This window comes from Passer montanus, unplaced genomic scaffold (genome assembly GCF_014805655.1).
Source record: "Passer montanus isolate IOZ18808 unplaced genomic scaffold, ASM1480565v1 scaffold16, whole genome shotgun sequence".
In the NCBI taxonomy this organism is placed as follows: domain Eukaryota; kingdom Metazoa; phylum Chordata; class Aves; order Passeriformes; family Passeridae; genus Passer; species Passer montanus.
This window is the reverse complement of record NW_024363160.1, coordinates 8,324,543-8,339,284: the sequence shown is the minus strand read 5'-3', so window position 1 is coordinate 8,339,284 and position 14,742 is coordinate 8,324,543. Positions and strand designations below refer to the sequence as shown.

The 14,742-nt window shown below is 35.7% G+C and overlaps 1 protein-coding gene across 6 annotated transcripts in view; it reads right to left on the bottom strand.

Moving 5' to 3' along the window:
* Positions 1 to 14,742, bottom strand: part of ASPH (aspartate beta-hydroxylase) — a 114,834-nt gene that overhangs the window by 44,766 nt on the left and 55,326 nt on the right. For all 6 annotated transcript variants that reach the window (XM_039702986.1, XM_039702987.1, XM_039702989.1 and 3 more), the window contains one exon: positions 6,550 to 6,591. In XM_039702986.1, the coding sequence (XP_039558920.1) occupies positions 6,550 to 6,591 (42 nt within the window). The remainder of the gene's footprint in view (positions 1 to 6,549; positions 6,592 to 14,742) is intronic.

The following is a 14,742-nucleotide window of genomic DNA, read 5'->3' as shown; positions in this document are numbered from 1 at the left end:
CTATTATATATGCCCCTAAGTCCAAAGCAATAGAGAAAAAACTCATAGAAATGTCACAAATAATGTCACTAGTAATACCACTTCTATAATGGAGTAAATGAATCCCCTCTAGCTTCCAGAGAAGTGGGAATGGTTGTGTGTGTGAAATCTCTCCATTTAATCTTTTCATCTAAAATATAACACCATCATCCAGGCTAAGGAAAACCTCATTCTCCTAAAAGAGAAAACACTGATGACCTGTCTGATTAGATATCAGTGTGGTACAACAAAACAGTAAACATTAGCCAGAATTGGACAAAAATATTAAATGCTATCATGATTATCTTTCACAATTAACACACATCTTTTACCCTACAGAGATGCCATGCACTAGGCATTTTAACAGATAGCAAATTTAAGCAGGTGAAGGTATTTTCTACACTGTAAAGGCTTCAACTTGTTGTTTCCTGAGAAGATAATTTAAAAGATAAGGTATCTTTACCACAACACATAGCATGAATTGTTTTGTCCTAGCTGCCATACTCTGAGCCTCTGATCAAAGGATGCATGTACAGTTTTCTTCCTGAGCAAAGTAAGTAGGAGATAACATCATTAACACTTCCAGAACAATTAGCGTTTGTATCTAAAAACCACTATGCACTTCCATACACTTAATACAAATCATCTCTCTCTCCTGTGCCTTGTAAAATATTGGGAGCAGATACTCAAATTCTGCGATTCGATTCTGTCCCAACAGACCTGCCAGGAAGGACACCTCAAACAGAGAGCTTGTGAGCTGATGTGCAACCATGACCAAGAGGAAATCTCAGCTGGGACGACCTCAGCCAGTTTTCCACTTGCTGCCCCTTTCTCCTCCTCCCCCTTGCTCTCAGTACTAATTCCCTTCCTAAGCCTTCTGCTCCCTTTCTTATGTTCAGAGCCTAGGAAAATTGGTGGGGTAGGAGGGCAGGCTTACCTCCAGTGCTGGAGCTGACATTTTGAACCTGGTCTGTTCACTGAGAGCAATGAGTGACAGCCTGGCTGGTCTGACTTGGAGTTTTGGGGGAAAGGTTGCCTTCCACACAAGACAGTCTTGCTTCAGTCTTTGGAAACTAAACTGTGAGATTTACAGTCAGTTGAGAGGGGCCTGCTCTGTGATTATGAGAGTCCATATTACATATTACCATAAGTATTTCTTGTTAAACTTGCCTGTAATGAAATTTCTAGGTCCTCAGAAACGGTGAGACAATAACATTACAATCCCTCTGTGGACTTGGGGGAGAAAACATGAGGGTGGAAAGACACTACTCCCTATCTAACAAACCACCTCATAAATGTGGTTTGGCTCTTGTAATTAGATTTTTTTATTCACTTATTGATTCATTCATATTAACTATGATGTTAAGGGAGCATTCCTGGTGGCTTCCTTGATATTACATCTGCTATTACTCACATGCAAAACAGAGAGGAGTTAGGACTCCAGTTTTAATTACTTAAGATATAAGTGATTCAAGATAAAGGCTGGTCTTTACAGCCACCTTGAGGGCACATGGTCCCCAGTTTCTGATTTGAAAAGTACACTGGAACAATCCTACTCCACTGACTGTATGTTGTTCTTACCGCTAGCCAGAAAATTGAATTACCTCAATGCAGGGGTTGGACAAAATTGGCTTTCAAGATCCTTTCCAACCCAAACTGTTCTATAATTTTATGATTTGATAAATGATTTGTCCTAAATGAAGTTTTAATAGAAGTTATAATTGTTTAATTGTAGAGGCTATAACAATATAGTTATGTCTCCTTATGTCATGCTGTCTCTAAAGCTAATCTGAAATAAAAACCCCTTCTTGTGATGCAGTCTCTTAAGTCACTTGCAGCAAAAGCTCCTCCTGTCAGTTCTCTGTCTTAAACTTTGAAAAACTAAGGAAGCAATTTCCAGAGGGGGTCATAGGCTTTGTTTTCTAAACATCCTCTCATCCCTGCTGCAATACAAATTCAATAATAATGGACTTGGCAACTTGTGAATGGCAACTTCTGAGTGTGGGTCAATGACAAAGTAGATACTGATGATGATGGTCTGTAGTTGTTTTCCAACTAATTTCGTGACCTTCTGTTTTACTAATTCCCTTTGCCGCCCACTAACAATACTACACCTTCCCAGGTCAAAGTTTCAATTATGTTCTGAAGAACATACACACATTAGTAGACTTTTACTTGGAATTCAAAATTTGCTCAAGTAATTGTCCTCCCTCCTGATACTAGCCCCATATCATTACCCGAATTAGTTTTGGAAATTGTGCTGCATCTCACTGGACACTTGAATGAGAATTTGATGATGATGAAAAATCCTGTCATTGTCCTGTTGTTTGGGAAGCTCATTAGGTGAGATACAGAGAGTGTAAGTTATCTACTTGCTTTATGGGCTTCTATAAATGATAACTTAGAAGGTATAAAACCGAGTAAACTGCATATACACAATTTAAAGCCAGGAGCACTAGAATAATTAAAAGATCTTTCTAAACTCTATTGGTAGAGCAGGCAAAACCACTATAATCAACTTATCTGGGGAAGTAATCAGACAATAAAAACTGAGGCATTTTAGAGACTAATAAAGCTGGAATCTAATTACTATAATAAATCTTTAACTGCAGTTATTCCAGAACAATTTCCCTTGCAGTAAAAAGTATTCTACAGGGCTTTCTGTATGAAATTATTGTTGGTTGGTTGGCTAGATGTTAGATGTTAGTTAGATGTTGATCATAAGAAACAACAGCAGAAAGATAATTTTGGTTTGGCATGTATTTCCATCATTCACCTCACTTTCACCATTAAGACTTTTGGATTCACTCAAAGGCTGGACTTGAGGAATCCTCTGACAAAACCAGAAAGAAATTTCTGCATTGACTTTACATTGAAAAATACATTGTACTATTCTAATGTCCTATATATCTAGTTCAGAATAGCATTATGCAGCAGTTTTGGACTTTGACAACTATACTTTTGTGTTGATCATTCTGAACACAGATATCTAATTGTAACCTGTACCAAATTTGCAAATCAATGGGTACTATGTATATTGTTATAAACAGAGCTTGCAAGGGTGGAACTCAGCCCACCTAACTCAAGGAGGCAATGCTGGAGGTGAGCTAACTGTGCAAGCTCTTTCTCCAGACAACAGAGCTCTGTTCCCAACGGAATTTAGGGCAAACCCCTGCAGCAAACTCCAACATTTAGTTAGAAGAACAGAACTTTAATCTCCTCAGATTAGGTCTCTACTGGTATCACAGTGAAATCCTACATATCTTAAAAGTTAAATGCCCAGAGTAAACAATGGTGAATGCTGACCCGTTATCAAAATGACACCAAGTTACAGGGCCATTGGAATGACATTGTCCTAAGCCTGGCTTACATGTACTTCTGTTCCTAAGGCAATGCAACTGAATGTTCCAGCTAACAGCATTAATTTTTACTGTCATGCTTGATCAATTTTGAAAAGGGAAAGTTACTATTTATAATAGCACCTACGCTGAAGTTCACTATATGAAACAAACATGTCCATAGCTGAAAATTATTTTTTTATATATGTTCACCATTATAAATAAATATTTAATATATATCCAATAGAAATCAAATTTGAAAAATCAGGCTTCTTAGTTAATTTTTTTTTTTAGTCTATGTGATCAAAAACAACTAAAACCACCTCAGAGGAAACAAAACTTATGGATTCGGCATGTATGTCCTGCACTGTACTACCTGTGAAACCTTTTAAAGAATTAGTTCTCATATGCACCTGGAATACCCATCCTATTTCAATTACTTGTTTAAATATAACGTCTGATTACATTCTTATAGATAAGATGAAGACTCCACTTCAATTAAATATAACAGAGAAACCTTGAAGCAACTGTATGTTAGAAACAAGTTTATTTTCATTTTGATTTCTTTAGAGAACTTTCCAGAGGGGGAGTTTGTTAATATCAATGAATTTTCAGTAAGACTTTCAATAAACTTGATGAATTACTGTTGAATACTAAAATTTACATAATTACTAGGAGGACACTTTGCTAACCAAGTAGTATGAAGGCTGCAGCAGGAAAAAGTCATTATGTTGCAAGAGCTACTCAAAGGTATAAATACTTTCTGCACAGAAGGCTCTTTGGAGCTTGTATGTCCAAATAGCACAAAACAAATGCAGACTTGCACATCAGAATGTACTCTCAGAATCAGAAGCAAATCCTAAACCCAAGCCAAACATGAAATTTCAAATTCCCAACTCCTTAGATTTCCAAGTTTCCTACATATACCAATCACAGGACAGTATACTTTATAATCCATCTCTCATCAATTTATTGCTGCATCTTATTAGGTTAATTTAAAATAAACAAATTCAATAGCACCTTATACCACTTCCTTTGACTAGGACATCTACAGCTAACCACTTTTATTGAAAGTGAAAACTTGAAACAGTTCAAACTATGAAAAAAGTTCAACAAAATTCAGCTTGTATGAGAATCACACAAGCAGTGTATCCATAAACAAAGTTCATTAAAAATGCAGGGTTGTTTTTCCTGGTAGAATGAAAAAATCTATCAATTTAACCTAGAAAACAAAATGATCCCTTTTTCCACCCTATAGAAATTCTGTAATCAGCAGTGACATTTATTTAGCTGCTGCTTAAAAAGAAACAAAACCACAAAGCACCTAGGGTAGAAAAGGAATGTAGCTCCACTTTGTCATACTTTCATATCCTGAAGTTCTTGTACAGGCTCTGATGAGTAATGTTGCATACTAGCAAGTTTTTTACACAAGCTGGCATTTTTACCTATGACTGCTTTCTACCCACACTGGATGGCTCTTGTATGTCATTTTATTATACTGTTCTAACAGGTCTGTAAAAGCAGCACATAATGGTGATTTTTTTTCACACTATCAAGTAGATAAATTCATTGCAGTAAGATATTCCCTGCCAATAAATAGAAATGTAGGCATAATTGCCAAGCTTTCCAGGTTGTTTTGGTTGTGTTTTTTTACTTTTTATATGTAATGCATACATATGATGCGTTTAATACTTAAATAAAATGTCTGAAGTTTGCCAGTCCTAGAAACTTGTGTTTAAACCACCACTATAGAAATCCAAACCGAATAAACCATACCAAAATATTGGAAAAGCAGCATTTCTAAATACTCAAATATAAAATAACAGCCACACAGAAAATGGAAACAGAATGAAAAAGAGTAGAGCTACTGAATCCCTTGGCACAGGCCCTGAGGTTTCTGGGCACTGCCAGCAACCAGCCATGATCCCAGTGAAGGAGGTTTTGCAAAATTTGTGCAGTGACAGGGAACAGATGAGGCCAGAACAAATGTCATGGCAGGGAGAGCAGATTCACAGTGCTCTTCAGCAAAACCCCACTTATTTTCCATCTAATTTGTCTCTGCACCTTCCTACTTAACATAAGACAGACTAGGCAATCATAGTGTCAACAAGGACAGATTTACATGTCACTTGTCTCTTCCCACTTAGCACAGCTAGCAGTGCTGAACCCAGCTCCAGGGGCCAGGTAGCCCACATTGCCTCTTGCCCTCAGATGGAAAAAGAGCTTGGTAGAACTCTGACCTCCAGAATACTAATCTAGGAGTATGACACTGAACATTTTAGTCCTAAAACAGCAGGAATTGTCACAACCATCCCGTGACTCAGTGCAATGCTACAAGCTTAGGGCAGAGTGGCTGGAAGGCTGCCCTTCAGAAAAGCACCCAGGGGTGCTGATGAGCAGCTGATGAGCCAGCCTGCTCCCTGGTGGCCAAGGCCAGTGGCATCCTGGCCTGCATCAGCATTAGTATGGCCAGCAGGAGCAGGGCAGTGGTATCCCCCTGTACTCATCACTGGTGAGGTTGCATCCTGGGGTCAGTTTTGGGCCCCTCACTACAAGAGAAACATTGATGGGCTGGAGTGTGTCCAGAGAAGGGCAACGGAGCTGGGGAAGGGTCTGGAGCACAAATCTGATGAGGCAGCTGGGAGTCTTTGCAGGTGTTTAACCTGGAGAGAAGGAGGCTCAGGAAGGACCTTATTGTTCTCTACAGCATCCTGAAAGGAGATTGTAGTGAGGGGGAGGTTGGTCTCTTTCCACAGGTAACAAGGGACAGAATAAGAAGCCACAGCCTCAAGTTGCTCCTGGACAGGTTTAGATGGGACATTAGGAAAACTTTTTTTCACTGGAAAGGTTGCCAGGCTGTCCTGGTGACATTTAAAAGATGTGTTATTTAGGGACATGGTTCAGTTAGGTTATGAGTTGGACTCAATGACCTTAAAGATCTTTTCCAGCCTAAACAATTCTATCGTTCCATTCTGCAACCAGGTAAGATTGATTGGCTACGTTGGTGCCAGCCTTGGAAACAACCAAGAGTTTACCTATAAAAGTACATGCTCTCTGGATGTTTATTCAACCGCAGTTTATCTACATGAGATGTACTGGAGAAAAGCTTCACTAGACTTTAGCCTGATTTAAATCAATCCTCCCAAAAATCATGGTTTTGAATTTCAGAACAGAATGTTACTTTCAGACTTACCTTGTTCTGTTTTGTCTTGTTCAGTTTCTTTTTCACTTTTCCCTAGAACATTAAAAATATAATTTCATTGAAATAATTTATGTTAACATTTTATGATAAGAAAGAGATACAAGAAAATTACAATTTATACTCAAAACATAATTGAGTCAACAGGCCTTTTTTATTCCATTTTTATTTTTTAAAATTACTAAAGATTCTTTTCTGAACTATATAGTTACCTAAAAGGTCTTTCCCTGGAGATGCTTCAAATATTACAATATTGCTTCTATCACAAAACATTTCATAGAATTTCTCCTCTAGATATTTAATATATTTTGTTGATATACACTTACAATGCAAGTTATTTTGCAAAAAAGAAAATCTGTTCACTAATTAAAAGATATTGGAAACACTAGCTTAATACATACATTTGGTTAAAATGTTAAGACAAAATCAACTTAAGTCTCATTTTTAGAAGTGACTTGGGCACTTGGAAGCTTTTGTCTTTTTTCAACTTTTAAAACAATGTACAGGTGTTTTGCAAACATCTGACTGCAGAGGTAGATGTTAAGTAAGCATTAAGACAGTCTGCAGCAAAGGCAAACTAAATCCTGGACAAAAATCACGTATGTGTATTTCAAGAAGGTGGTAGATACAGAAAGATCTTTCCTCCCCCTAAACACTTTTTGATCCTGCCCTACTCTATAACATACAATGCATCTTGCCTCACAATTCTAACACGGTTACTCTGTTTTCATTTCCATTTTTTTTTCCCAATAAGCTTCCAATATTTCCTCCTAATAAACTTAAGAGGACACTAAACAGGGAGGTCTGTTGCCTTTTTAGCTACTGTCCTCTTCAACATATACTGTTTGAGGTATTTTTACATATATAAAAATATTTTCTTTAATTTCCAAGCAATTTAGAGATACCTTGTCTGAATACTCAGTCTTTACTGCTTTTTAAACTGACTGCTCAGAAGCATTATAGTGTGAACATGACATTTTAAAATGTAGAAAAACGTTGCATTTTTTAATGAAGAAACTGGATTATGCATACACATGAAATCAAATTTTTTAACACTCTAATTTCATCCTTTTCTACAGGCTGACAACTGCTATTCCTGAATGTATGGACACTATAACTCTAATTTATATTCAGTACAAGGCAGAATGAGCATTAACTTGATTATATGGTAAATTAAATAAATATGATCACGCTGAAAGTCATTCACCTCTTCAATTGCATCATGATATCTAGATTGTCAATTAGACTAAAAAATGACAAAAGACCTATAGAGTCAGTTACATACTAGGAACAATTATTACTGTAGCAGTATCTTAATGAAAGCATTGTGCAGTACTTCCTAAAACCCTGGCTTCTGTATTTTTTGCACATATGACACAATCAATAAAATGATCATATGTCATACAAAACACTATATTTCTAAAAGAGCAATAATGCAGCCCCAGATGAAATAATAGTTTAGTTTTACAGTTTTCACACAAACCAGTTGGTACACTCATATTTCTATTTGTACCACCTCCCATTACCATGACACATCATGCTAGTTAGGCACCCATTTTCCATGTATCCTCTCCTTTATAAGCAACACTTGAGATTCTCACCTGGCCTCTTCTCTCTACTTCATTCTAGGTCAGTGGATAACCTGCTTCCACACATCTTGGTTGCTTCTGCAACTTCTCTGCCATTACAGGAAGAACAATGTGTATGACCTCGTCACTCTAAAGCCTGCTCCCATCTCCCATTTCTTGTCTGGCTTCACACTTCTTTATTGCTGAGATTCATGCAACATATAACCCACAGCCCTCTATACCTATTTATACACTAAAATCAGTTCTCCAAACTCTCACACTATTTTCAACCTGTATTCTGCTAAATTAATTGCAATCAACTTCACCAAAGCTTCTCCAATGATCTTTAAATACTCCCACTTTTCCTCCTATGTAGCTGCTTTTGAAATTCATCACAACTTGATCTTGTTAGCTCTGAAGCTAAGAATTCACACTTCACTAAGAATTCACTTCAGCATCATATTCAGCACATATTGCTTTGTTCCTTCCACACTGATCCCTAGCATATTTCAGTGGTGCAAAAGGTTTTAATTATGCTATTTCTGACAAAGGCTTAAAAATGTGCTCTCTCAAAGACAGGGATATGATAATAAATCTTGACACTATTTTTTCATCAACTTAAACCAACTGTAGCTCCAGCAAACAAACAAAATAAAAAGTCAGGTCTTCAAACCACTCTCATCCTTTACTCAATGTCCTCATTTCCAGCAAAGTAATTCAAGATGAAAATCACTGACAAAACAGCTTTAGCTAATCTCTATAGGCTAGGAGTGCTATCACTATAACAAATGCACCAGGGATTCCCAAGCAGGTTTTTACTAGGAAGAATAAATTTATTTTTCATATTACAACTAATTGTTTGATGGCATATAAGAACAACCCAAGTCACAATTAAAAATGTGTTTCAGACCTTGTAGATTTTACATGAATCTCAATCAACACTAAAAATGCACAATACAAATTATTGACAGATACGTAATTTTTGAAACATGTAAAATTACAAATTATCAGTAAAATCATTACATTTTTCAGTATCTTTACTATATGAAATCTTAGCCATTTTCTTTACTTCCTTGAAAGAAATGCCATGATATGGTACTTTTTCAATTACAGAAAATGTTTAAAAGTCACTTAAACTGGTAGTATTAAAATACAACTTCAGTATTCTACTGTTTGCTTACTGGTATTCCTGTAAGCATTCAAAAAAAAAGCAACTGAATCCAAGATTTCATAGATTCACTGACATATAACAAATGGCTACGTAGCAATGTGAAAATATTAAGGAAAGGTAATCTTCTGACTTTTTCTTAAACTACTAGTCAGCAATACCAGACTATTAAAGCTATGAAGGTGTCTGAAAAGTGAATAGGCCAATGAAGATTTTTGCTTTCACAGAAGTGAATGGACCTTATCAGATTTCTGATTTAAACTATGGACCATAACCATAATATTCTGTAAGCAAAATAGATATAACACTTTTTCCAGACATTTGTGTTTGTTAAGAAGCGCTATCTCATCCATTATAAGTTATAAACAGAAATGATGTTTCATGGAAAAAATTCAACCCTAGGTGGTTGCAGAATGTCAATACTCTGAGAGGACGATCACGACACAATTACAGAAGACACACACCTCAGCATAGGGCCCATTTCCTTCACATAACAGCAGCCAGAAATAAAATTAATTCATTTTACTTGCTACTTGACCCTTGCAAACAATACTTTCAAATATATTTTTAATATTCAAATTCACAATTAAAAATATTAATCAGTGGCTAAGTCAAATATTTATCCCTATAGCTAATATTTAATACATTTGGGAATAAATAATGACACTAGAAAGACAAAGATATTCTTCTGTGTTTTATTGCAGCCAAACATTAAAATGGATTAAATATACATATTTTCAATAGTCCACTTGACCTTGCTCAGCTTGGCATATTTTTGTAAACATGAAGCACATAAAATCACATACCCAGTTACAAAATACTTAAAATGCAATCACAGCGTAATATACTCTCACAGTCCCATAATTCTACAAATAGGCTGCCACTGTTATATAAAAAGTCCTCCATTCACCATTCCAATATAATTCCCAAGATACCTCACAAAATATGGCTTTGTAAAAATTATTGCTCTGCAATTCACAATCACAGGTAATTTTGCTAGAATATCCCATCCCAAAACACATCACAGTCTAAGAGTATTATTGCTTTCCTGAAGAGTCTAAAGATATCACTTTGGGACATCCGTATTTGTTGATCAGATGTAACACGTGGAGTCTCACTGACATCCCAAACCTAAAAAAAGGGCAAGCATGTATGATGCCCCTTTCACTACACATGTAAGCATCGAAAACCCTGACTTCAAAACAGTGTTACAGAAATGGAAAGTCTTCCTGTAAACCAAAAGGCAACCAACTGCTAGGGTTACCAAACTGGTTTTTCTTTTTATAAATTTATCTCACTTTATTTCTTGTAAGCTCCTGTAACAGGCTTGGCAACTTCCTAAAATCACAGCAATTATTCCTGAGCCAAAAAGGAACACATGCAAAATATCAAAGAATAAAATATGTCTTTGTAATTGTGGAACAGCAGCACAGAACAGGTAAAAAGCACACCTGTTATATTAAAATTCTAAATCACTCACAGTACCTAAATTTCAGATGTACCATTTTTAAGAGCATTCATAACTGTAGGTCTTAAATTCTGACATCCTATTTTTCTTAAGGTTGAATTTCCAAAGTAAAAAAAAAAATAAAATTGTAAATCAAGTGTTTATGCAAATTTGACTTTTAAAATAATTTACTGAACACAAAGCTTATTCAAGCCAGCTTTGAGATCATTATATTGATAGGTGAACCAAAATGGAATAATTTTACTGAATTCAACCTGATTCCAGCAACTCAGTCTTGCTGCAATCTCCACTCCCTGTCAGCCTAGCATCTAATCTTTAGACATTTTTGCTTGAAAAATCAGGTGAGCATAAATAAAAAGTGCTAATTCATACATAACAAGTTTTTCAAAACTGTAATTTTGTAATCTGGCCTTTTACTAGTATGAATTAAACACACATTTTATACCTTCTGAGGGTATTTTAAAAATCACCTGAAATTCATGTTGTTAACTGTTGACATAACATCAGTGCAAAGACATAAAAGTCAAACTTCACAGCATAGTGTGTGCCTGATTAGTGGTTTTTTTTATAAAATGCAATTAGGCTGTATTCTATATCAGCAGTTATGAAACATTTAAAAATTCATAACATCATATGTTTCATTTGACCAAACTGCTCTGTACATACTGTATGAATCCACAACAAAAGATATATATTAAAATCTGAAAAAAATGTACTTGCTGCTATGTTATAAATAGAATATTAACAGTTACTTAAACAGTACATGAAATGCAGCTCTAAGCTGTAACTTTGTCACAAACACAGAAGAAAAATAATGAATTCACTAAACTTGACCAAGGGAAAATAATATCAGACAGGAATGTAAACTAAACATCCAAGTGTTAAAAATGCTTACTAAAATGACAGTTGGCTAAAACCCATTTACAACATCTTAGTGTTCATTCCCCAAACCCTGAACTGCTTGGTAATTACAGCATAAGGTCTATTTCAACCATCTGCTCCCCTTTTGTAGCGTATGGTTAGGACTGGTCCTCCTGATGTAGGGACTTTTCTTTTGAAGCTTTAAGTATCTGAAAAAATAAGGGGAAATCTATATTAAAGGACCAACCAAAACACAACTTCCTCTAAAACAACAACAAAAATCTTAAATGCTAAAAAATGCAACTTTGTATCAGACTAGTTAAAATGAAAAAGCTATCATTTCTAAGAGCTACCTTAATGAATAGACACAAAGTTGCTGTATAAAGTGGGAAACAAACTGAAGTATTTTTTATTACCATATGGCACTTTATTTACCTTGTAAAGAATATCTAGGCCATGCCACAAATCCATTTAAACATTTTGATTTTGGTTTGGGTTTTAGTGTTGGTTTGATTTTGGGTTTTATTTGCTAAAGTTAAAGGCAACCAGAAAAAAGGAGCCAGGGAATGAGGAAGGGTCAAGGTTCTAAAGTGGAAACTTCTCTAGACATAAGGGGTTTCAGCAGCTGGTAAACTAAATGTGGAGTTATAAAAACATCAAGGATACAAGGTGGAGGGGAGGAGTGGAGCAACTCGTAGATATTTTAATCTAAACACATACAAGCAAATACAGAGAGTATTTGTATTTGCCCCCTAAACCTGCAATGTCTCCCTAAAATATGTGTCCAACAAGTACCACTCTATCACAACCACTGCAATTTATGTGCCAGTGTAAAGCAGGATTAGCAAGAAAACCTGAATCAGTAATATTTCAAGCTAGTTTATCAAACCATTAGTTTATAAAGTCCATTAGTTTATAAAGGTGCAGATTATAACAGCAGAACTGTCCCACATCTGGAAAAGGATACTGGCAGTAATTTCAGAAGTAAACTCATAGAATTGGAAAACAGGACTTACAGGTACCTAAGGATGTACTTGACTAGTATGAACTTTCTTATGATGTGCCCTGAAGTCAGCAAAAAGCTTTTTGACTTGCACTCCAGCATATTCAAATCCCACACCCAGTGTCTTCCCTGGTGATATGAGAATGTTCCTAACATCTCTGAGCTATCTCCTGCTTTCTTTCCAAAAAACCAAGTTCCTGTGTTTTAGCTAAAAACCAAACAACTTCTCCAAACTTGATACAAACTGGTGCCACCATGCTTCATATGCAGTTGCATAATTTAAACCACTGAAGAATAAGGAATGCAGTGACATTTCTGAATTTCTTTTACAATGCCTGAAGTTTTGTTTGTTACTGCTTAAAGAACAGGAAATATTAGCTTTGAGCAACTGATGAAATAAAACCACAAACAAAGAAGAAAGACTCCTGACAACAAAATCTCCCATACTGAATCCTCCATCACAAAGAAGATATAAAAGAAACCCACGAAACATGAATGTCATAATCTGAGAGGAAAATTTTAGAGTAATGTTGCTTTCAAAATGAAATATTCACAAAAAAAAAAAGACGGGTAAATATACTTAATAGCAGAAGAACGAATAATTTAATCAAATTTTATTCATTAATGACATAAACATGTTCTATGTTTCCTTTGTCAGTTTCCCAAGATGCTACTTGAATGCTATGTGCTGAAACAATAAGACTTTTTCAAAAAGTTATAAATACTGGTTCTTCTGCCCTCAGAGTGGTTCCCACATAACTACAAAAATTGTAAGGATTCTTAAGTTAGTGCAGTGCTCGGATTTTGTGCTGATCAAATTATTTTCATTTTCTACTTCCTAAACAAAGGATTATGAACATTGTACTACATCTAATAATTACTTGTGTCTTTAATTACTGTAATAACTGTCTTTAAAACACATTTTGATTGATTATCTCACTTTTTCCCTATGAAGGAAAAAAGAAAATAATTAATTCCTTTGAGTACTGCTGCTATTATGCGTTTCCAAAAGCCATGCCAGGATAGATGTTAAGGTAATTTTGTGATTTAAATGGTGTGTTGCACCAATTTTGAGAACAACCACAAGTAAAAAAATAATAAATCCAAAAGATTTATTCAGAAATACCTATCATTTCAAAGTAGAACAAGCTATTTCTCATTCTAGCAGTGTTTGAAAATGGCAAGGAGTCTCAGTATCACAATCCTACAAAAGGAGAGTGGATAACTAGGTTCAATTACACTATCTTATTTGTAAATACATCTGCAATTAGAGGAGTGATCATTCCTCTTCACTTGGCACTGGGGAGGCTGTATCTCAAGTCCTGTGCTCAGTTTAGGCCCCTCACTGCAAGAAGAACATTGAAGTGCTGCAGCAAGTCTAGAGGACAGAGCTGGGGTTGTTTAGTCGGGAGTCAAGGAGGCTCAGGAAGAAGCTTAGTGCTTTCCATAAATGTGTGAAAGGAGGTTGTAGCCAGGTGAGGGTCAGTCTCTTCCTCCAAGTAGCAAGAGACAATTTGAGAAAACAGTGCTAAGTTGTACCAGGAAAGGTTTAGATTGGTTGTGAGAAAAAATTTCTTCCCCAAAAGGATAGTCAAATATTGGAACAGGCTGCCCAAGGAAGAGGTGGAGTCCCCAGCCTGAAGGCATTTGAAAAATGTGTAGATATGAGACTTGGGGACATGGTTTAGTGGTGGACTTGCCAGTTTTAGGTCTAAAGCTGGACTTGACTTTAAGGGTCTTTTGCTATCTCAATGATGCTATGATTCAAAATGGCATATTTCAAAATCCATCACTAGTATATAAAACATCTAAGTTATTTTTGGGGTTTTTTTGTGAAGGTAGAAAAATTAATTTACAGCTGCAAGACTGACCCATAAATTACAATACAAAAAGTGATAGAAATATGGTTCCAAAACTCCAAGATTTCAACTTGGCACTTCTATGCTGAATTGAATTTTAAAATAGTATCTGTAATTCAAGAAATCATCTCAATATCCTCAATTGACATTGTGTAGTGGAATTATCTACTGTTGAAATTTTGTAATACTTCTTAAGGGTCTTTTTGTTATTTTAACTTTAAATAGCAACCTTTTCTGAGAAAAAACATTTTCTTCTTCTC